At 39.5% G+C, this 24,308-nt stretch overlaps 2 protein-coding genes and 1 pseudogene across 26 annotated transcripts in view; 1 reads left to right on the plus strand and 2 right to left on the minus strand.

The window, feature by feature from the left end:
* The window catches only part of SUCO (SUN domain containing ossification factor), an 89,692-nt gene extending 81,180 nt beyond the window's left edge, over nucleotides 1-8,512 (minus strand). For all 23 annotated transcript variants that reach the window (XR_015143468.1, XR_015143462.1, XR_015143461.1 and 20 more), the window contains exon 1: nucleotides 8,140-8,512. Coding sequence is in view for 8 of the 23 variants with exons in the window: in XM_086344632.1 (XP_086200758.1) it covers nucleotides 8,140-8,201 (62 nt within the window). In the remaining 15 variants the exon portion in view is untranslated. The remainder of the gene's footprint in view (nucleotides 1-8,139) is intronic.
* Nucleotides 8,299-9,676, plus strand: LOC147356689 (uncharacterized; annotated as a pseudogene). The gene is made up of 2 exons (XR_015143470.1): nucleotides 8,299-8,743; nucleotides 9,250-9,676. The product of XR_015143470.1 is annotated as an uncharacterized LOC147356689 (transcript).
* Nucleotides 9,677-15,601: 5,925 nt separating this feature from the next.
* C16H1orf105 (chromosome 16 C1orf105 homolog) overlaps nucleotides 15,602-24,308 on the minus strand; it is an 82,196-nt gene continuing 73,489 nt past the window's right edge. For both annotated transcript variants that reach the window (XM_086344667.1, XM_086344662.1), the window contains one exon: nucleotides 15,602-15,800. Coding sequence is in view for 1 of the 2 variants with exons in the window: in XM_086344662.1 (XP_086200788.1) it covers nucleotides 15,763-15,800 (38 nt within the window). In the remaining variant the exon portion in view is untranslated. The remainder of the gene's footprint in view (nucleotides 15,801-24,308) is intronic.

The raw sequence follows: 24,308 nt of genomic DNA on the forward strand, positions 1-24,308 counted from the left end.
TATTCCACAGAAGCCAAGTTTTATAAACCACAGACGTCATTTCTCTTAAAACGAAGTCTTACCTGACAACTCCTGTCCAGTTTTTCTCTTCAAGCCCCTACTAACCAACTCAGCTTTTTGTACTGTTCACCAATGCTCAAATCAGGTACCTTAGAATGTTAAAAGTGCAAAAGAAAAATCTCAGAATTCATTTAATGTAGTAGTAACTACTGGAACACACAAAAGAATATTCCAAACTTAGCAAACTTCCAAGGTAAGTGGCTTAGGCACTTTTTTTTAAAGCTTCATGAATGAGTAATTTCAATATTCATTCCTCATTGAGTGAATCCAGTCAACCTCATTTTTTAGATAAGAAAACTGACAAAGAAAAGGTAAAGAAACTTGCCTAAGGCCACCTGTCAGCCTCCACGTAGCACAGGGTAGTGCTTAAGAGCACAGGCTCAGATTCAAAGGCTACTTAAATTCCAGTTCATTGCTTACAGATAATTTTGGCAAGTTGGTTAATTTTTCCGTGCCTTTCTTAGTCTCTTTAAAATGTGGTGACTATCTCAAAAAGAGTTTAATAAAGTCAAAATGAGTTAGTGCGGATAAAGCACTTAGAACAAAAATAAGTACCCAAAAAGGTTCACTGTTAATACAGGAAGGAAAGGATTACAATCAAGCTCTAACTTGGTTTCATGCCATTTTCACTATACCAGTATCTTTGTATACTTTGACATCAACTTGTATACTCCTCAGGGCAGAGCTCAAGTCTCCTGCTTCTTCAGCAACCCCCACCACATCCAATATATTGTTGGCAACCAAATAATATTTTGAACAAACATATGGATTCCTGTTTCTGAACTCTGATACCTCAGCCTAGGATCCAACTTCTGCCAAAGTATCCAGACTGAGTGAATAATAAGAACAGGGCTTACTAAGAGCAAAGCACTGTTTTAAGCACTTTACACATTTTCTCCTGTTACTGATTTCAAATACTCCATAATAAGAAATACAAAATAAACTTAGTATTTATGAGCTATGTCAATGCTACAAAACATTTTCTAACAAAGTGTTACTTTTACAAAAAATATAAAATAATTTTTAACTGAGTCATTACAAAAATGAAGTCCTAAAAATAAAATCAAATTTTCTTTCAAAAAACTCAGCATTTATGAAACAAATGTATACCAAAGGACTGATATACCGCAAATACTCAAAAGCAATTTTCATTCCCTTGAGACATGTACAATTTTATTTTCTTAAACTACTTAAAATACAGCCTTGAAAACAAAACAGGTGAACTACACCTGGCACTGAAGTACCATCTGCAACATGTACAGGTTTCCAACAAAAGGTATTGAGTTTCTCACTAACGTATTTCAAATATACAAATGTTTCTACATAAAGATGACTTGAGAGAATAATAAAGCACTTAAATTTTTAGTAAACTTATCTCTTTCCTTTCATTAAAAAGCACTAGACTATTAGGTATACATGCAGATTCATTTCTCTATTCACATTGTTGAGAAAATGAAAGATACTTTAAAGAGTACATGAACAGTTGAAAAATGAAATAACCAACAGCCAAAGGTAAGTTTGGTGCTGACATCTTTTGTTTTTTTCAGTGTCTGCCAAGACATTTTTTACTGTCTACTACTTGCATCTATTCCAATACATCCTCGGATGTTTAATAATCTAAAGAGGCTATTATGAAATACATCCACTTCTTTAAAAAATAATTCCAAAGGATATTATAAGTAAATTATTTATCATTTTTTTACTGAAAACACGTGTTCAGCTTTTACACAAAGACATCATACACCTTCTTTCACAGACTTTTTCCTATTTAGGCAATCTGGTTTCATCTCATTTGTCTGAAGGGATCTGACACTGTTTTTAACAACCCAAGACCTCTTTTAAGTACCAGACATTTTCTATGGAATGTATATCCCAGACTAAAAATAAACTTTCTTCCCAAACTTTTTAACATAAAGTTCCATAAGAAAGTATTTAATTTTTTCTACTGAGATATAACTGACATATAACATTATATTGGTTTCAGGTGTACAATATGATTCAATATTAGTATTTATTGCAATACGATCGCCACAAAAGTTTAGCTGACATCCATCATCACTAGTACAAATGCTTTTTCTTGTGATGAGAATTTTTAAGATCTACTCTCTCAGCAACTTTCAAACATACAATACATTATCATTACGTACACTCGCCATGCTGAACATTTCATTCCCAGAACAAGACAGACTTTTTTTTAAAGTCATCAATGATTTGGAGAAGGGTTATTTTATTATTTTACTTATTTTGAATATTATTTGATTCAGAAAAGCAGATTTAGAGTCTTTAAAGAGTTATAGAAACAAAACATAGGGAAAAAAATCTCCAGATTAAAGACAGAGTAGGGATTTTTCAAGGAAAAATTTTTCCCCAAGGAAATTTCTAATCATTATCTTTAAAAGGGGGGGGGGGGGGGAACTGCTTATACAAATATAAGCAAAAAAAAAATTAAGTTTCTTATTTTTCTGCTCACTTATGCATATTAACAAATGAGCAAGAAACCAGCAAAACTGTCAGAGAAAACGCAAAATAAAGGGTACAGAGACAAAATTACAAACCAAGCAATAAACCTCTTAAATCAATGAAAACTAGGTGACATACCCTCAGAAAAATTACTATTAATACTAAGGCCAAAAAGGCCAACAAAACAGACTACTCTGAATTAGGTTATCTATCAACTCTCCCCTACTGTGACTGCCACTTCACCATTCTCAAAACATTTTATGGATGAGAACTGAAGCTCACAGAGCTAACTTGTCCCAGGACACACAGCTAGAGATAGACCATATCTATTATAGAATACAAAGTCTTCCCTTCGAGTTCCTAAAGACCTTTTAAACTATTTTTTGTAACTATCTGTCAAATGTATGAGAATCGTTTAAATGTCAGGCTCCTCTCTTATTAGCTCTAAATATGAGCGCCTCCAAATGATCCTTTTCGGTGCAAAAAGAAAAAAAATTGACTTTTTTAGTCTTAAATAAATTAAACCACTCTGGTGGGAGATGCTGATAATGGAAGAAATTCTGCATGTGGTGGAGACAGAGATCAAGTATTAAAAGTAATCTCTGTACCTTCTGCTCAATCTTGCTATGAACCTAAAAATGCTCTAAAAAAAAGTTAACTTCTAATTTATTTAGCTTTACTAAGATTAATATAAGGATTCACACTCCATCTAAAGGTCAGCCAGTCATAACAGCAGAGACTATACAGTCTGAAAGTGAAGGAAAGAATGAAAATTCCACGAACAGTAAACCATAAAATATATTTTACTTCCAGCATATTGTGATGTAATGTCATTTACATGTGCCCAATGAAGCAGATTCGGGGATTAACTTATTTAGTTTTAACTAAACTGACTCTCACAACATGGAGAAGTGGCTCTGAAAAAAATTCCCACCAAGATAATAGTAAGGCAAGCATAAGCCAACAACAAAATCGCAGGGCTAAGTACAAGCTATTTTTCATCCCCATTATGATGCAAAATAATCTAGTCAGTCAATTACACAACTCTCACCAAATTATTACTTTTTAAATAAGAACAAAAAGGTCTGCTAACAAAGTATTAAGATTATTTTCCTTCTCACCTTTCTTAACCACCTAATTTGTGTCACTTATTACGTACACTATTAGTATATAAATATACTAATGCCATATTTGCACATGTATAAATCTTATAAACAATTAAGTACATAATAAAGCTATACACACAATATTTTTCTGATGAGTTCAGTTCAGTCGCTCAGTCGTGTCCGACTCTTTGTGATCCCATGAATCGCAGCACGCCCGGCCTCCCTGTCCATCACCAACTCCCGGAGTCCACCCAAACCCATGTCCATTGAGTTGGTGATGCCATCCAACCATCTCATCCTCTGTCGTCCCCTTCTCCTGCCCTCAATCTTTCCCAGCATCAGAGTCTTTTCAAATGGGTCAGCTCTTCGCATGAGGTGGCCAAAGTACTGGAGTTTCAGCCTCAACATCAGTCCTTCCAATGAACACCCAGGGCTGATCTCCTTCAGAATGGACTGGTTGGATCTCCTTGCAGTCCAAGGAACTCTCAAGAGTCTTCTCCAACACCACAGTTCAAAAGCATCAATTCTTAGCTGCTCAGCTTTCTTCACAGTCCAACTCTCACATCCATACATGACCACAGGAAAAACCACAGCCTTGAGTAGACAGACCTTTGTCGACAAAGTAATGTCTCTGCTTTTGAATATGCTGTCTAGGTTGGTCATCACTTTCCTTCCAAGGAGTAAGCATCTTTTAATTTCTGATGAGGGGAGGACACAAAAAAATCTGAATATCTACCACTTAAGGCAAGTGTTTTTTGTTTTTTTTTTTCCTTTTTTGAATGGCGATCAACAGAACGCAAGCAGACCCAAGAAGCTGAAAAAGTCAAGAAGTAGATTCTTCCCCTTAGAGTCTCAAGGAACCAGGCCTGCTGACACCTTGACTTTAGCCCAGTTAAGACTTATTTTGGACTTTTGACCCACAAAACTGATAATAAATGTATGTTGTTTTTAAGTCACTAAACTTTTGGTAACTTGTTACAGGGGCAATAGGAAACTAACACAGAGGATTCCTGGCACTTGGGGCTTTTACTGCTAAAACCAGGATAAGTTGGTCACCCTATTTTCAGGTTTTCAATGCCAGTAACAACATCTGGTACATAATGAGCATAATGAGCAAAAAACCTTTGTTGAATGAGTTTATGGTGAAATATATAGATAATGTACCCTTACTATGTTACAAAGATCTATCATATATATTCTCTCTCATATTATCATCCTAACAACCCTGTGGGCTGTGAACGAATTAGTTGTCCCACTTTTAGGATATAAGAAATAAGATTCAAAGACACCACAAAACATGTCCAAGGACACAGATCTATTATGTGATGGAGCCATAACTACAATATAGGCTTTCTAGCCCATAGTCAAAGGATTACAGCAATCAAGGATCCTATGAATCAGGCAGCCTAGGTTCAAATCCAAGCTCCAGAACTTAATAGTTGCTTTGCCTTAGCCAAGTTACTTCTCTATTTCCTCAACTATAAAATGTAAAATTAATTTATCAATAATACACATAGGGTGGTTGTGAAGATTAAAGGTGCTGAAGATTAAAAGCGCTAAAATGTACAAAGTATACACCACAGGTTTGACAAAGAGGCAGCTGACAATAAATAATAGCTATCATAATTATTCTTGATGTTATAGTACATTTATGCCTAAAATACTCTGTGCTACTTGATAATCACACAAAAGTATGAAAAAAGGAAAAAAATAGCAATCAGAATGAATAATAAAGATTGGATGGGTCTTCTGTGAAAGTAATCTAAGGTTAGAACGCCAGGCTGGAAAGACAAAAGGAGAGAGGAGACATAATCAAGATCTGTAAATATGTGACAATATAAATAAGGTGGTTATAAAATGCAGTAATATTGGTAGGATGAGGAGGCTGGAAAATTAGAAACTAGAGTGTTGTAGTATAAACATATAGCACTCAAAAATCTACAAAATGATACAACTTAAAAAAGAAAAGAATCACAAAATCTTGCAACACTTTATGAATGACAAAGACAAAAATGACTGTTTTGCAAAACCTGCTGAACCCTACAATGGCATCAAGCTAAGGGAGAATGGAGATGTTGAGAAATGACCTAACAGACCAGACTGTAGCAAGGACCAGATCGCCAGGTGAGTCAGTGACTTAATTTCATTATTCCAATTTCCCAAGGAAGAAAAGTCTCTTTACCAATCACACCATACACCACTCCTCTTCCTGATCTCATCATGACCCTTCCAAAAAATTCTCAAGCCTTAATATTCTACTTTAATGCCTTCCCAACCGCTTCAGTAAAGAGCAATTAAAATCTCTCTGAATTTGGCAGTGCAAACAAATCTCAAAACAAACTAACTCAGTTGTTTCTTAAACAAAAGCTTCTTAAATTTTGCACTACTTAAACCCTCAATATCCACTTTTCATTGTGAAAGTCAACAAACTTTACAGAACTTTATGACTATTGTTTTCAATAGGCCAACTGATTTCTTTTCCCCTAACAAGTCATGGCATCATCGACTCAATGGACATGAGTCTGAGCAAATTCCAGGAGACAGTGAAGGACAGAAGCCTGATGTGCTGGCAGTCTATGGGGTCGCAAAGAATTGAACATGACTGACCAAATGAACAACAAGTCATGAGCTCATTACTATTTCTAATGAATCAAGATGAGAAACCATATTGAGATTAGCTTAAGCAAAAGACAGCCAGAAATTAAACAAAATAATAGAAGCACAGTTATTATAAATCCACAAATGATTTTTAAAACTACACTAAAATGCTTGATTTCACTGCCACCAATCAATTTTTTTTCAATTCCATTTAAGGGTAGAAACTTGCAACTGGTAGATAAGTTAGTCCTGAAGACCACTGAATAGTTAGTATAAACAACACTATTTTATGATAATTATCAACTTGCTGAGACTAGATCTTAACTATTCCCACAAGAAGAAATGGCTATGTAATATGATAGAGGTGCTTAACTATTTCAACAATGGTAATCATATTACAATATGTAAACGTATCAAATCAATATGTTCTACAACTGAAATTTACACAATGTTATATGTCAGGTATATTTCAACTTAAAAAAGAAAAAAATCAGAGATCCTGGTGTGTTTTAAATGTGAATGAAAAGTGTAACCTCTTTGCCCTAAACCATTTCACAAAGTAAAGAAGAATAACAACATGGTCTAAAGATGGGCAAGATCAGGGAGAAAGAGAAAAAACACGTAACCTACAACTAAACAGCCAAAAGAAAGAAGTGGTTATGAATACAAGGTTTCCCTCTCTCACGTACAAATTTAAATTTAAAATGAGTGAGTGTACTCACTTCCTAAAAGCACTTTTTGTACCCAACGTGATGCTGATAAGTATTAAGATGAGATAACACTGGTTTTGCTAAAGGGTTGAGAGTAAATGTCAAAAAGGTCAAATTTCTTGTTCTCTAAAACGTCTATCAACCTACCACTCAAAATTCTTCAGCCAGGCAAGTGTTTTCTTTTCTTATTTATCTATTATTTTCTGGTACAACTTCAGTGTCTTTGGAATCCGTTAGACACCCCACATTAATGAAAAACAACTGTTGGTGTTTTGCGGAAATAAGCTAAACAAGAAACTTAGTTTACCTAGATTTTAATGTAACAGCAAATCACTTTGACTGAAGAAGCATCTGTTTAATCAGCAAACATCACACAGCTTTGAAGAAATCCCCTCGGAGTACAGAAGGGATTTTTCAAGTGCAATGGTAACGATCCTTTGACTGATAAGCTAGCTTTCTCTGCTCCTCCCCAAAAACCCAAATGTGCCAGGGATTAACAGAAACTCCATACAGAAACTTATAGACAAAGCACTCTTCCCGCCTTCAAAATGCAGGGCTTATCCTTCTATTACTAAGGGACATTATCCGAGGCACACGATCAGAAACACCCGTGCACACTACACCTAAGACACACTCAGCTACTGAACAGCTTATCATCTACTCCTTGAAAAAGGGCTTCATAACGCCCCCCAAAGTTTCCAAGAACAGCAACCCCAAAAGTATCCGAGGCAAAGACCAGGAGAGAAAAGGGCCAGGAGAACTACTGTTCGTACATTACTCACCTTCCCAAGTCACGTTGTTAAAATCGCCTATCGGGAACACGCCACATCCGACACGCTTTCTGCCCTTCGCACACCATGAAAACAAGTGGCTGGTACTAAGCCCGAACAACTTAGCCAGTCTCTATCTGAACACTACCCAAACACCCCTCCATCGCCAAGGGCCAGGGTAATTGGGTACAAAGGCACCTGGGCGCTTCCTCTGCCACTTAAGACTCTGTAAATTCCAAAATGCACCATGAAAACCTCCACACACAGTGCTGCCAGGCCAGTCCGCCGGGAAGTCACGGAATAATGTGTTTGTTGCCTCATAGGCGCCTCGGAGACCCGCACCCCAAAAGCCAGGATAATTTGGGGGTGTGACTCGGGCCGCTCCCTGCCCCGTCTCCCCTCAAGGGAAAGTCCCGTGTGGTCGCGGCTACTCACCAGACCAGGGAACACAGAGAGAGACAGGAGACCAGGGCCAAGGCCCGCCGGTACTTCTTCATCTTCTCCTCCTTCTTCCCCCTGCCAGAAGGCGGCACATCCTCCCTGCAGCTGCCACTGCCGAGGCCAAGATGGAGGAGCCGGAGCAGGAGAGTGAGGATGAGACCGAGAGTCCGAAGGGCTGCGGCGCTGGAGGACAGGCTCCTGAGCGGCTCGCGCGCTGGCTGCCCTCTCCCAGGGGCCCACGGCGGCGCCGACCCGGGCGCTTCACGGGACGACTCCGGGAACCGCCGCTTCCGCCGCGGCCGCCGGCTCGTCCGCGCCCGCCTTCTCCAGCCGCCACCTCCGCTGCCGCCCCATATCACCCCCGCCCGCCCCGGCTCTCGCTCCGTGCTGCCGGCGACCAACGGCCGCTGCGCACTCGCCTCTCAACAGCCAATCGCCAGCGGAGCCGCGACACCTCACACACCGCTGAGCTGGAAGGAGACGCGTCACCCACGTCCCGCGGCGCTCTCACCCCCACCAGCCTCCGCGCGGGCCACGCCCCCTCCGACGTCTCTGGCGGCTGACGCCGAAGGAGGAGGCCACAAAGCGGGAGAGCCGAGGTGGCCACCGCCCCGCCCACCTCAAGTCCCGCCCACTTCAGGAAGTCCTAGAGCACCCTTGTGACCCTCAGCCTCTTACCTACGCTGGTCCGCCCTCTTGCTCGGGGCGCGCGTAGTCCGCGCAAAGGCCCTTGGGAGTTATAGTTTTCTCTCCCTATAGAAACCTCCCTATAGAACCCTCGTTTCTCTGTCCCTGTCCCTGTCCCTCTTAGTATCACTGTTTTAAGAGGTCTGTGGTTTCGCTTCTTACCGAAAGACTGACAAGCTTTGGAAGTGTTACATGCAGTTTTCCTTTTTTGACCGCAGTTTGTGGAAAGGCCTAGAATGACGGTGGGGGGGAGGTGGGTGGGAAGCTATACTAATAAAATTTTAAAGGCGTTTTCCCTGTCAGTGGGCCGGGCCCATCGAACTAGATGCTGATTGGCTGGCGGGAAGGGGGGGGGGGGTGTGCCAAGATTTCCTCTAACCTGATTGGTTGGAGTGGGACGACTTTCTCATCTTTTCCGCCTCAGGGAGAATTTCGCAGCCGGCCGGATTCCTCTGTTGGAATTGGCTCGATTCGTCTCTATTCTTTTGGATTCGTGCTTTGGGTTCGCTGTGGTGGGGTCAGAAAGGAAAACTGCGGCTCCTGCTGGGACTTTCAAGTTCTGGGGTTCACCGAAATCGGGGGAATTGGTCGCCTTCGCACGTCTTTCGTTACCGTCTGAGACGAAAAAATGACCGCTTCTCAATCTGTAAAATGAGCAATGTACCCACCCGAGATTTTTATGCCCCTGAGGCTTCTAAAGATCTCTCAGAAGCTAGTTTAGGGACCGTCTGCCTGAAAGTCCGCAATTCTTCTATCCCTGGTGATACATTTGTTTCAGACTCTTGACACTACCAGGGAAGTTAGTCGCTACCGAGTCGCTTATTTTCTTTTATAAAATAAGAAATATAAGTCAATGGTGTTCCCCCCCCCCCCTTTTTTTTTGCTATCAGAAACTCGGAACTACCTTCTCCAGAAAGCATCCAGACGATGGGAGAATGGAGACCAACTGTCCGATTGTCCAGTGGTCAAAGCAAAAGTATGAGGCACTTACTGCTTATGTGATGGAAGGAAAAAAGACTCCGTAAAATGTCCATCTAATCTTGAGCCATGTAATTCCTTGTAAACCTTCTAGGTTGAATTGTTTGTTAATTATATTCCCAGGAAACTGAATGTTTTGACTCATTCTAAAATTCTTGCTATAAGTCAACTGGATATTTAAAAAAATTCTACAAAGCATGATTTGGTTTTAGAGGAATTCATCCTAAACTAATTTTTCTTGCAAAATGTAGAATGATCTGTTCATGACCCTTTTGGTGTATGACAATAAAGGCTCTTTATCTCTCTCATTGCAGTAGGCAAGCACTTAACTAGCCCAAGAGCAATATCAAATGATTAATATGTAAATTTAAAGGAAGGGGGAGCCTGGTGGGCTGCTGTCTCTGGGGTCGCACAGAGTTGGACACGAAGTGACTTAGCAGTAGCAGTAGGGACAAAAGAAGTATGGGGATTATTTTACATTCTTTACCATGTTGGGCACCCTCTTCCTTTCACTCCAGGAACTAGGTTATTCAGGACAAAGAACAGGTGCTCCTGAGCTGCTTCTCCATAGATCACAGCCAACAAAGTTCTGTTAGAATACATACTCATCTCAAGCCTGACAAGTTATCAGGTGCCTCTCTTGTATCCTGTCCTTCTCACTCCAAACCCACAAGTCCACATACAACTAGTAGATAGAATTTTTCTTCCTTTTTTTCCTCCCTCCCTTCTTTCCTTTCTTTCTTCGTTTTTCTTACAGTTGAGGTTTTAGAGTGACCCCTGTGGTAGGGTTGTCATTCCCTTATTATTAATGAATCATTGGCTACTATTGTTTCAAGCAATAAATATCCTTTTCTCTTTTTGCTAGTTTCATGTCTATAGCTTCATGTTAAGGTTTAATCTTCAGTCCCTTTAGCTTTTCATTTTTCTCTAGGATTTTTCATACTTTCAGTTCTCAGCTATACAATTGACTCCCAGGTCAACTCTAGATCCCAGCCTCTCTTCAAGTAGTGGCTGGACATAACACTTATTCTACCATCACTACATAAAATAGAACTTGCTTCTGCATAAATTCAATTTCCCCATAAATTAAGTTCTTCACTTGAGTTTCTATTTGCATTAATTCCTATTTGTTTTGAGGCCTCAGATAGGATAAGAGAAGTTCCGTGGAGCTGACCTTTGAAAAACTAGATGTTCTTCTACATGGTTGTTAAATATGAGAAAAAATAATGGAATAAATTTTATTCTAGCACAATAAATGTGATAAAATAAGTATCATATAAAATAAATTGAGTATAGATAACTGCCCTCATACTTAAATATATACCACATGCCAGAAAATGGCAAGAAAAATGTGTATTTAATCTTAGTGCAAGCTAACTAACCACCATCTACCACCTCTTAACTGTACTACAGTGATTGTCAACCAGCAGCAACTGTTTCCCTTGAGGGTAAATTGGCAAGTCTAAAAATGTTTTTGGTTATCACAACTGAGGAAGTGCTACGTCTAATGGGTAGAGACCAGGGATGCTACATCCTACAATGCAGAAGACAGCCTTACACAACAAAAAATGATTTGGCCTGAAAAGTCAAAAATGCCTAGCTTGGGAAACCCTCCTATAACAGAATCACCCAATTCTATAAAATCTATGAAGCATTGACTACACACATGTAACTTATGTGCCTTGCAGATCCTTGGATTATTTAGGGAGTCACCAAGGACAAGACACATGGTGAACAGGAGTTCTCCTGTTCTTAAAAGGTTAAAGACATAGAAACACTGGACAGGTTAAGTCCCTGCCAGGATAAAAATCAGATACTCTGTTTGCTCACGGTGAAAAAAAAAACAAGCAGATCTCAGATAAGAAGTCAACCCCTCTGGCCAGCTCCTTTGTACTTTGTCTCATATATAAATCACACTTTAAAAGCCCCAGAGAAGACATATTTGTTCAAGTTGGTGGTATTTGGTGAGCAAGCTTCGACATATTTTGAATATGTTGAAAATTTATCTGCCCTTTTCAATATTATAAAATACTGAGACACTGTGTATTACAGAGGAACAGCTGAGGCTCAATGAAATTAGATGCTTCCAGAGTAAAATTAGTTAGGACAAAAATCAGTGAAAGCCCAGAGAACTGAGAAAAGACTAATATAGAGACAAGGAAAGGGACTAAACCAGATGGGAAGAAGGGTGAATGTGGTGATCAGCACTTAAAAATATTATCTACATATAGATACAGTAGAGATAGAGATTTATTATTATTTGTCTTTACTCCATTTGCTGCTGTTTCTTTGAGTGCGTATAGATATGTGCATAGAATAGGACGTGCCTGTTTTATTTAGCCACTCCTTGTTTGAGGAGGGCTTCCCCGATGGCTCAGCAAATAAAGGATCTGCCTGCAATACAGGAAACATGGGGGGGGGGGGCGGGTTTGATCCCTGGATTGGGAAGATTCCCCTGGAGAAGGAAACGGCAACCAACTCCAGTATTCTTGCCTGGAGAATCCCATGGACAGAAGAGCCTGAGGGGCTACAGTCCAAAGGATCACAAAGAATCAGATATGACTGACCAACTAAAATTGCTTGCTTGCCTGAGGAGAGCCTAAACTACTTTACCAAATCTACCTTAGAGCTCTGATGATGTAGCTACTTGAGGAACTAAAGGTAGAATTCAGAAGGAGATAAGAAAAACTTGGTTCTCTAGGACAGCCTGAGAACTCAGTTTCTTAACAGAAGAATCACAAACTGCAATGTCAGTCTGTTTAGTTCTGTTTATATTGCAAACAACAAAAGATTTCCCCTTAAAATCTTTGCACTTTATGACCACCAGTTTAGTCTTCTATCACTGGTTAACCATGCTAAAACATGGTTTCTCAACTGGGTACATTGGCTTTTCAATGTCTACTTTGAAAATACATGAGTTTAGCAGTAATGAAATCAGCCAGAGAAAGGATGACTCAGGAAGTGGGTGATGGAGAGGGAGAAATCTAAGAGGACTTCTGAGAAGGCATGTGGTCGTGACATGAATAGAAAAGTCAGGAGTTGCAGGTTTGTAAGGAAGATTAGTTTGATTTTAGAAGTGTAGTATTGAGCTTTAGGTTCTGGTGGAAGCATCTGGCAAGTATTTACAAATATATATTTCCCAAAAGGGAGTGAAACAAAGCAATTGATGATGACGTGTTAAGAGTTCTAACTGTTATGTCCTTCAGGGTGCTAATAGTTTAGTTGTGTCTGACTCTTTGCAACCCCAAGGACTGTAGCCCACCAGTCTTCTTAGTTCATAAGATTCTCCAGGCAAGAATACTGGAGTGGGTTACCATTCCCTTCACCAGGAGGTCTTCCCCACCCAGGGATCGAGCCTAGGTCTCCAGAATTGCAGGCAGATTCTTAACTATCTGAGCCACCAGGGAAGTCCATGGCCCCCAGTCCCTCCTGTATAATGCTCTCAGGTGAAGTTTCCTAAAACATTACCTCCTTCACATCCTTTTTTTCTGGATGAAGTAGGAAAGGATAGCTTTATTGTTTTGCCAGGCAAAGGGGGCCAGAACGGGCTCATGTCCTCAAAACTGTGGGTCCTAACTTATGGAAAAGAGTGAAAAGTTTTATATCAATTGTCCAAAGAGGGCAGGATCAGCTCGTGGACATTCTTCTGATGTGTTAGCGGTGAGCTAAGTGGAAACAGTGTCAGACTTTATTTTTTGGGGCTCCAAAATCACTGTAGATGGTGATTGCAGCCATGAAATTAAAAGACGCTTACTCCTCGGAAGGAAAGTTATGACCAACCTAGACAGCATATTAAAAAGCAGAGACATTACTTTGCCAACAAAGGTCCGTCTAGTCAAGGCTATGGTTTTTCCAGCAGTCATGTATGGATGTGAGAGTTGGACTGTGAAGAAAGCTGAGCAGCGAAGAATTGATGCTTTTGAACTGTGGTGTTGGAGAAGACTCTTGAGAGTCCCTTGGACTGCAAGGAGATCCAACCAGTCCATTCTAAAGGAGATCGGTCCTCGGTGTTCTTTGGAAGGAATGATGCTAAAGCTGAAACTCCAGTACTTTGGCCGCCTCATGCGAAGAATTGACTCATTGGAAAAGACTCTGATGCTGGGAGAGATTGGGGGCAGGAGGAGAAGGGGACGACAGAGGATGAGATGGCTGGATGGCATCACTGACTCGATGGACGTGAATTTGAGTGAACTCCAGGAGTTGATGATGGACAGGGAGGCCTGGCATGCTGCAATTCATGGGGTCGCAAAGAGTCAGACACGACTGAGTGACTGATCTGAACTAAACTGAACTGAAGTAGGAGTCAGCATCATCGACCTTCAGGTCAAACTGGTCTGGGGTCTACATGCTTGTGGGCCGCCCACCATCATTAATTGTTAACTTCTCCCATCTAGAAGGTGTTTCAATATCTACAATACAAGTCAAAGATATTGTTGTGTGTATCCTTTTATGGGGAAATAGGACCTTGCCCAACACTGCTCTTAACAGTTTGTCCTACCTGGTCTCCCTTCCGTAATTAACAACTACTTGTTTGACTCTGCCCATTGGAATTCAGGGAAGTTCATGGGGGTTGAATGAAGGCTATTTCCTATAATCAAAGAAATGGGGGACACAGAAAGGCCTTGTACCCAGGGGCCCCACAGAGCCCTGCATGATATCATTACCACATGCTGGGGCTGTGCTAAGTGTTTTCACATATTAATTAATTTAATCCTTGTGACACCATGTGATAGGCACCAGCCTTGTCCCCATTGTACAGATAAAGAAACTGAGGCATGAGCACACTAAGTAACTTCCTCAAGGTCACCCAAGCATCAAAGTTCGGACGTGAACCTAGGATGTAATGAGTCCTAATGGTGCCCACGTCCTATGGGAGGAACACAGCACCTGCTTTCTCAAGACCTGTGGGTGGCAGTACTGGCAGCCACGTGGGGGATGGTACTGTCCATGTGGCCACCTGCCACTGGCCAGGCACATCCGAGGCCCAGAGTGCCAGCCCTCGGGACAGTGAGGAACCTCCCATAGAGGACAAGATGCCGGGAAGAAGATGCATAGATTGAGGGGTGTGAAGGGTGCTGATGGGTGGATGTCTTGGGTGGGCAAGGGTCAGGGCAGGTCTCCCCAGGAGGAAACATCTGGGTGGAGATCTGTAGCTACCCAGGGATTCAGGGAAGGAGTATTCCAGGCCAAGGAAAGAGCTCATGCAAACACAAACATCTTTGCCCATCACATCCTTTCTTTGGAAAGGAAAAAAAAAAAAAAGAAAAAGGAAAGAAAATCCCCAATAGCATTGAAATATTTGTTGAATAAAGTACTGCTTTTAAAGTTTCTCAGGATCCAACTCAGCTGACAGTATAAGACATATCCTCCACTGTTTCCTTTCAGGACTCAACCGTCTCACAGACCATGCTGCTTGCCAAGTTCTGAAACCCCTGTGTTCTCACTTCTCCTAATGTCTATCTCCCCAAGCAGTGTATCAATTCCTTATGCAAAGAGGTCATGTGTTATATATGTAAAACATGATGTTTTGTTTTTTTTACAGGAGCCAAAAAAATGATTTTTTACTTAGTTACTATTTCATTTGTCTAATCATACCAAATTACAATCTGCCCAATATTTTCAATTCCTAGGAATAGCAAACCCCTAAGTTTTAGCAACTGACTAGAGATACTAGCCAACTATCTCTTCCACTACAAGTAGCCAAATTAGCTTTTTAGCATAATACTGTTTGACGTGTATGTGACTAAACTTTTCTGGGTTTAAATTATCCTTGAGTAATCTGGAGAAATAATGTGTTCAACAAATATTTATTGAGCTTTTTTTATATGAAAGGTGCTGCAGTAGATTATTTGTCTCCAGGAAATTCAGTGTTCTTGTAGTTTCTTAATCTTCTTCCAGACTGCACCCTTTTGGCAGGCTCATGATACACATGAGTCCCTTCTCAGAGTGTTTTCAGGCAGATTCTTCACTGTCTGAATCACCAGGGAAGCCTTCAGAGTATTTGTAAGGGAATAAAATAAAATAATAGATTACAAAGGAAACCAATTAAACTGAAATACAGTTGTGAAACTATTTCAAAGCAAATTTGTGATTAGTAATTGAGTCTACCTGCCAAGAAGGAGGCGCAGGAGGTGTGGGTTCTATCCTTGGATTAGGAAGATCCCTTGGAAAAGTAAATGTCAACCCATTCCAGTATTCTTACCTGAAAACTCCCATGGACAGGGGAACCTGGCTGGCTACCGTCCATGGGGTCACAAGAGTTGGACACGACTTAGTGACTAAACCACCATTGCCAGTGGTGATTTTCAATCATCAAAAGAGTGATGAGTTTAAAATGTATTTTAAGATACCTACAATATATGGCACCCCACTCCAGTACTCTTGCCTGGAAAATCCCATGGATGGAGGAGCCTGGTAGGCTGCAGTCCGTGGGGTCACTAAGAGTCGGACATGACTGAGCGACTTCACTTTCACTTTTCACTTTCATGCATTGGAGAAGGAAATGGCAACCCACTCCAGTGTTCCTGCCTGGAGAATCCCAGGGACGGGGAGCCTGGTGGGCTGCGTCTATGGGGTCGCACAGAGTCGGACACGACTGAAGCGACTTAGCAGCAGCAGGAGCACAATATGTATCATGTGACATGGAGACTTCTATTAGTGACAAATTTCTGAGATTAGTTACCTCCATTTGTAATAAGAGAGAATTCTAAATTTCAGTAAAAGTTTAGTGAAAGTAAAGACATAATTATTTTTTGTCCAAGTTCATGGACCAGTGAATTTATATTTGGATTCTAAGTCAAGAATCCCTGCAGTAGGGCGTTATTTTTTAAATTGTGAGTTACAACTCATTAGAGGGTCAAGTAATCAATTTTCAGGGACATAAGTAGAACTTTTTAAAAAGCAAAAGGTAATAATTTATAAAATATTAGTGTCTCAGTAAGGGGTAATATTATCTCAGTTACTCCTGTTTCAGTGATATAAATGTCATATATATATGCACATGTATGCATGTTGTATATTTGTGTGTGTTCTGTTATATGTGTATATGCATATTGAGTTGCAGTATAAAACATATGTCTTAATGTGGGCTGCAGTAAAAATCAAGTGAAAGCCATCGCACTAGGGGAAATAAGATACATAAGACATGGAATAAATGCAACAAACAATACAAATCATATGTGTCACAAGATTTTAGAGGAAAAAGAAATTTTTTTCTTTCAAGGAAATCATCAGGGAAGACCTGAAAATGTAGTAGATTTAAGGTAAGCTTTGAAAGATGAGTAGTATTTGAATAGATAGAGATGTGAGGAGAACCTATTTCAGGTATAGAGAACAGTAAACTCTATAATTTAATTAAAAACTACCTTAACAATTTTTACCACATACCTTATAATTTTGGTTTGCCTGACATTTATTTGGTACTCTGTGTTTGACATAATCAGTGATAGTGAGTTCTAAACAAAAAATAAAGAAACAGGTATTTGTTGAATATGTACATAAAATAATTCACATTAGATCATATGATGACTTTAAAGACTAAGTATTAGAGATGCTATCCCCTTCGATAGCCTTCAAGAACAAGAAACAAGACATTCAAGAACATTAAAATACCAAAAAGTGATGCCAAGTACAAAGTGATCACAGTGAGTTCAAGATCATTAAGTTGAGTAAAAATAATACAGTTGAACACACACAATTACCTTTACTCACAAAACTCCATAAAACAACAGGAAAGTTTTATTTGTTCTTTGTACATAAAGACACAAGGATGGAGAGGTCAGGTGAGAGAATCAAAAGAGCAAAACTTTGAAGCTGAAAATTATATTGATAAGGAAACAACTTCCTAATGTGACCTTCCAAGGACAATTCTGGTTTACCCTTATTGATGGTACTGGCATAATTAATAATAGTGGGAAATTTTACTTTCAAATATGTTCTTGTTGGAACAATAAATAATAATCTTCAACATAGCAGACATGAAAAAAATGAACCCTAATTAGCAACAGGAAATGGCAAGAACTGACTCGATTGTGACACAGAATCCCCAGAAAGCCCATTCAGGAAACAATACACCAAGTACCATGGGAAGTAAGGTTGATGGTATGTGTGTTTGGTAGTGTGGTAGTAGAAAGGGGTTGCAAATTAAAAAATAGAGACCCTCCACTGCTCTACATGGCTAAATGAGTGCCCTTCCCCTACCACCAGCAAAAAAGAAAAAAAAAAAAAAAACTATAGATTTATTATCAGGGGAATATAAAGGTAAAGCTTGGATTTGGGAACATCCAGCATAGTTTAAGCAAGCTCCAGGAGTTGGTGATGGACAGAGAAGCCTGGCATGCTGCAGTACATGGGGTCACAGAGTCGGACACAACTGAGCAACTGAACTGAACTGAGCATAGTTTAAAGCAAAAGTATCATGCAAAAAAAAAAAGAAGAAGAAGAGTATTTTTTGTGACAATCAGTTGGAAAAACTTGAATAAGCACTGGTCATTAATTAATAAATTATTTTTTCTTAGATATGATAATACCATTATGTAGGAAATGTCCTCACATTAAGGAGACTTATGCTGAAATATTGAAGAGTGAAATGTGGTGACGGCACCCTACTTTCAAAGATTCAAAGAGAGAGAACAAATAGGAGCAGCTGTTAACTTGAAGTGAGAAGAAATGAGACTACGAAGTGAGAAGAAATCTTAAATGAAAGTAAGAAATTGTAACATTGCCAGATATTGCCACCTAAAACAGGAGCAGGATACTAAAAAGAAGGAATCTGTCAACATCTTCCAAGAACTCTTAGGAAGTAAAGCTATGAAAAAAAAAAAAAAAAAACTCTACATAAAAAAATTGGAAGATAAAGTTGCGGAAATCATCTAGAAAGTAGACAAAAAGATAAAGGACTCATCCAGGAAGTCCAGACATGTATCTGAAATAGAAGAAGAGAGAAGACATAGATGAGATAGTAAACACTTTTCAAGACGTTTTCCTAGAGTTCAGAGTTTCTGTATTGAAAGTTCCCTAGTCAAAGGGACCAGCGTACTGGATAAAAATGGCCAACGCTAAGGTGCCCCACTGTGAAATTTGAGAACAATGGAGGCAAAGAGAAGATCACAGAAGTTTTAGAGACAGGAGAGAAAAATAGACCATGCACAAAGAATCAGGAATTAATACTAGTTTCAGACTTGTCTACATTTACATGGAAAGCTGAAAGGCAATGGAGCAGCATGTTCAAAATACTGAAGGAAGGTTATTTCCAACCAAGGATTCTTTGTTCATTCAAGCCATCAATCAATCCCCAAGTGCCAGGGGGAATAAAGACATTTTGAGACAGGCAAGATCTCAACAAATTTACCTGTTGGGAATTTCTCATGAAAAGAGATTTTGCTCTACCAAAACAAGGGAGGAAACCAAAAAGAAGAAGACATTTGATACAGGAAACAGGAAATCCAGTACAGAGGAAAGAGGTGAAAGGGATCCCCAGGGTGATAGTGAAGAAAGAACCCAGCATGACAGCTGAGAACCAGACATAGGAAAGAGGCAGCCATGCAGACTGGTGCAGGTCAGCGGCCCTGAGAGAGATGTTGTCAAGAAGATGACATCTGTAGAACATCTACTGGATCTGAGTGATTTGGTGGAAACTTAGATGTTTATGAAATAAAGAGTTGAATTAGTGAGAAGCACTTAGAAAACTAAAACATAACAATTTAGAAAACAGCCATGCAGAAAGTTTCATCTGTGATTAACATTTATATGATCTTAATAACAAACAGTAAAATTAAATCCAAACAAAATTATAACTGCATGAGAAGGATGGGAGGATTGGAAAGATTATAGGTTTCTGGTAGGAGTCCTTGGTCAGGAAAAAGAAAAAAGAGCAAAATCCTCAGCTTGCATAACTGAATGTCAATCAATAATGCCTAAAACTTGGAAAAATAGAAACAAAAAATAACAATACAGTTTTTGGGATATGGAGGCAAATATGAAAATAGCTGACAATAAGTAGTAGAAGCAGTTGATTTTTGATCAGGAAGAAATAGGAGGTGAGCAGTAGGGAATTGATTTTTTCATAACTTTGTTACAACTGTTTGATTCTTATGTGCATGTAAACTTTGGATTTTTAAAAAACTAATATTTCTTTTCTTTTTTTTGGCTATGTTGCATGGTTTGTGGGATCTCAGTTCCCCAACCAAGGATTGAACCTGGGCCACAGCAACAAAAGCCTGGAATGCTGGCCACTAGGATCCAGCCTAGTTCCCATGAGGGTACTCCCCCAAATTAAGATATTTCATTATAATGTTTGTGATTTGTGGCAAAATAAATTCATGTTTTTCATGTATTCATATTCTTTTCCTTTTCCATTTGTCTGTACTGGATCTGTGGAACAAAGTAAACTACCTGCTATGATGTGTTGATTTCACAATTGTTCATTCAGTGCCTAGATTTAAAAATCTGAGTCAAATATAAGAAGATAATAAAAAGTGGAGGTGTGGAGCAAATGAACACTTTCCTATTGATTATTTTTCTCTTTTAGAATAGGAAAGCCAGTTATTAGAACTGTTCTGGCTACTCCTGCTTTAGAACCACCTATTTAGTGTTTAAAATGTAACTTTTTCCAAGGCCTAAAAATTTCTGCTTCCCTCTGTTATCTGTATCTATTTTTAAACCATCTTTCTACTATTCCATGACGTGAAGCAACTACTTGGATAATTGAGGCATACTTACTTTGCCTCCTTGTTCAGTCATTATCCTGTTTTGAGGCCTAAACTGTGAAGATTGTTATATAGATCAAGTAATTTCACCTCTTCATTTTGCACAGGGAGATAATGGGATATTAAGGCATGTCAGTCAGTAAATCTTTAAAGGATCTGCATGAAACGATATTCAAGGTAAACTAGCATTGAAGAAACTTTGCAGTTTCCTTCCACAAAACAACTTTCAATACGTGACCCTGAAATGACTCAAACCATTTAATTGAACTCATTGGGAAAGTCTGATAAGAAAGCATTATACATTCATCATTCCATATCGCCAAATAATTAATGAAGAGTAACAAGGATGCTTCTAGGGAAAGTTGTTGAGATTATTGCATTTATATAGAAACTTTTTGTAGATCGGCTGAAAAGCCACTTTATAAAGTGTGGCAGAATCCTGCTGTGCAATCCCTCCACTCTGTGAATGTTGTAGTGTGGATTATTATATTCTGACACACACTACAGTTAGTGGGTCCTTCACTGGAGGGATGGGAAGTATCTTATTCCACCTCTGTCACCGCCACAGCACGTAGCATGAGTCTTGGTACAAAGGAGCCACTGAATCAAGTCGACCTATGAGGAAGATACTGGGGATGCTGACAATGACTGATAAAGTGGGACACTTAAATTTATTGGGCATCTTTTATATTCAGAGTTAGAGCTTTTGTGTCCATTCTTTCATTTAAAATTACAACTACATTAAAAAAAAAAAAAAACCTCAAAGCTACAGTGAAGCAATACGACCCTCCTTATATTACTTATATAAGATAGAACATTAGTCTCACGTTTTTAGAATGTTTAGATACATTCGTTCTTTATAGGACTTTATTAGGACTGTCAGTAGTTAAAGTTCCATCTTCCAAGATACGATTGAAAACAAAAACATACTCTAAGAAGTTTGGAAAGAGAGAAAAAAGAAAGGTTATTCCTGAAGAATAAGGATGAAGATGAAAGGGATTTTTGATCATTATGAGGAGAATTTAAATTTTGAATCCTTTAAAATGACTTTGATTAAATTTAAACATTGTATGTTTTTGATTTTACCTTTTTTCAAAAACTACTTATAGGCTAAAAAAATTAACATGATGCATTTATTTGCACAGTTGTGAGTAACTATGTACTTTTTAGTCAGAGACTCACATTTGTTGGAAATATCTTGACAGACGTATTTTGAATTAATTTATTTTTACTGTATTTATCTGCAATCCTGCTGATGTAGATTCAGTCAACTTGTGAAAGGTACATAAAGCATGTAATGAGCTGTGCTTCTGTTTTTTTAATTTGCACAAGCCGTTCTTTGGGTTTTCACTCCTCTTTGGTCAACTGCAATTTCTCCTAGATCTCAATTTTCTAAATTTTCCTTGTAATGGAATCCTCTGTAATAAGTATGGTTTCTTAAGCCCACCCTACAAATACAAAATCAGAATCTCCAGAAGACAGTCCCTGAAATCCATACATAAGAGGTGGTGTTTGCTGTCAAATAAGTTTGGAAACACTATTCTAAGACATTGTTCCCTCGTCTCCTTGAGCCATTATCTGTACAGGAGTATATAAAGCATCTCCATTGTTTTGGACTAAAAGTGTGGCTGTGGGGAAATTTGATAAACTTGATTCTAATTTCAGTCAGTTTTTAAGTTGTACCACCACTCTGATTAATGGACAACTCCCATTCTCATTGTAGAGTGAACAAGTGAAGTATATATGTATGAGATTTTCCTTTGCCCTCCTCCTCCCCATGCTCATTGAGACAAGTAAACATCCTAAGGCTGGAGTCTCATTTTTTAATTTTGCCTCTACATCTCACAGACCTAAGCAGAATGGTTTGGAGATTATTCTGCTAATCTTCTGCTGACCAGGCCCCAACTGCTATCAACCTAGATCTCCCACTTGGCAACGATGAGTGGAAGATATTTTTTAAAAAAGCTCCTTCCACTCATCCTCTCTCCCATGTACTCACTTTCCTTCTTTCCCTGCTCCCTCTGTTGGGTCTGTTTTGTCCTTCCATACCCAAATAATGGCTTTATATCTGTATTTACAAATATAACATAAGGGACTTCCCGTGGTCCCTCAGTGGTGAAGACTCTGAGCTTCCAATGAAGAGGGCACAGGGTTTGACCCCTGATTAGGGAACAAAGATCTTATGTACTATGCAGCATAGCCAAAAGAAAACAAAAAAATCTGACATAAATATAACACAGAACATAAATTTCAATAAGACAGGGTATCTCTCAACAGAACTTCCTGGTCTTGGTCAACATATTAACAAGCAGCAGTTCCCGGACTATAAACCAAACCATTTCAGTGATGAAAGTGAGGCCTTTCTTCAGCGGGAAAGCAACTTGCAGCAGATACTTGATATCACTGCACTAAGGGATCTCTCAGCTATCAAAAAAAGATCTGGGCCTGAAAATCTGGCTCATCTGGCTTTTTCAGCAGCAATTGGGTACAACTGACTTAACTGCAAGAAAAAGCATGACAACAGCTGTGGTAGATTTTATCTTCCCAAAATTGCCCTTGTCAGGAGGAGGACAGGAGGAAAAGGGGACGACAGAGGATGAGATGGTTGAATGGTGTCACCAACTCCATGGACATGAGTTTGAGCAAGCTCCGGGAGTTGGTGATGGACAGGGAGGCCTGGGGTGCTGCTGTCCATAGGGTCGTGAAGATTGGACACGACTGAGCGATTGAACTGAACTGAAAATTGTCACATAAACTTGTCTAGTTCCCCGTGTTTTTCTGGAACCTTGTCACTCCTCCATTAAGAGGCAGAGACTCTCTCTCCTCCCATTGAAACTAGAGGAGGAGGTGGGCTTTGTGACTGCCTGGACCAATACACTGTGGTGAAAGTGAGGCTGTGCGATTTCCAAGGTTGTGTCTTCTAGGATCTGAAAAGAAGACACAGGGAATTCCCTGGCGGTCCAGTTTTGAGATTCCATGCTCCCTAGGTGGGGGGCCTGGGTTTGATCCCCAGTCAAAGAACTAGATCCTACATGCCACAGTTAATACCTCTTGCAAATAAATAAATAAATAAGGAGCTATGGATTCTGCCTAGTTCTCTTACTTGGAAACACCCAAAGAAAATGACTTCCTACTATAAGGAAGCCCAGGAGATACAGAGAGGTCGCATGGAGATGTTCTGGCCGATAGCCTCAGCTATCGGAATGTTGACTTCCAGTCAACAGTCAGCATCCCCTGCCAGATTGTCTGAGTGAAGGAGCCTTTGGATAATTCCAGACTTCAGCTGTTGTCACCCCAAACCTTTCATCTTCCAGCAGAGGGCCCAGACATCATGGTGCAAAGATGAATCCTCCCTGCATACACTTATGTCCGATTCATGGAACCCATGAGCACAATAAAGCCCTGTTTACTCCTCTAGGTATGGAGATGATTTTATTACTCAGAAGATAACTGGAACAATGGCTAATACGCTGAAAGGAAGAGAACACAAAAGCTACCTAACATATCAAACAAAACATTAATCATGGAAATCCCCACACACGCATTTCTGTGAGAAAAATAATTGAGTGGCCTGTTGTAAACATGAGCTAGGAGAGATAATCCTGTGTTGTCACTAGAAGATTTGTGATCAAAAAGTCAACAAAGGTTGATGCATGATTTTTCAATGTTTCATCACATCTTATTTTTTTTAGGTTCATGATAGTTAATTTGGAAAATACAGATACTACCAAGAAAACAATCATTCCACTGCTCAAAGTCAACCAGCTAGTATTTTTTCTGTGTTCCTTGTCC

The sequence above is a fragment of the Bos grunniens genome, chromosome 16, assembly GCF_055505025.1.
Source record: "Bos grunniens cultivar Pamir isolate PY7600 chromosome 16, Bosgru_T2T1.0, whole genome shotgun sequence".
NCBI lineage: Eukaryota > Metazoa > Chordata > Mammalia > Artiodactyla > Bovidae > Bos > Bos grunniens.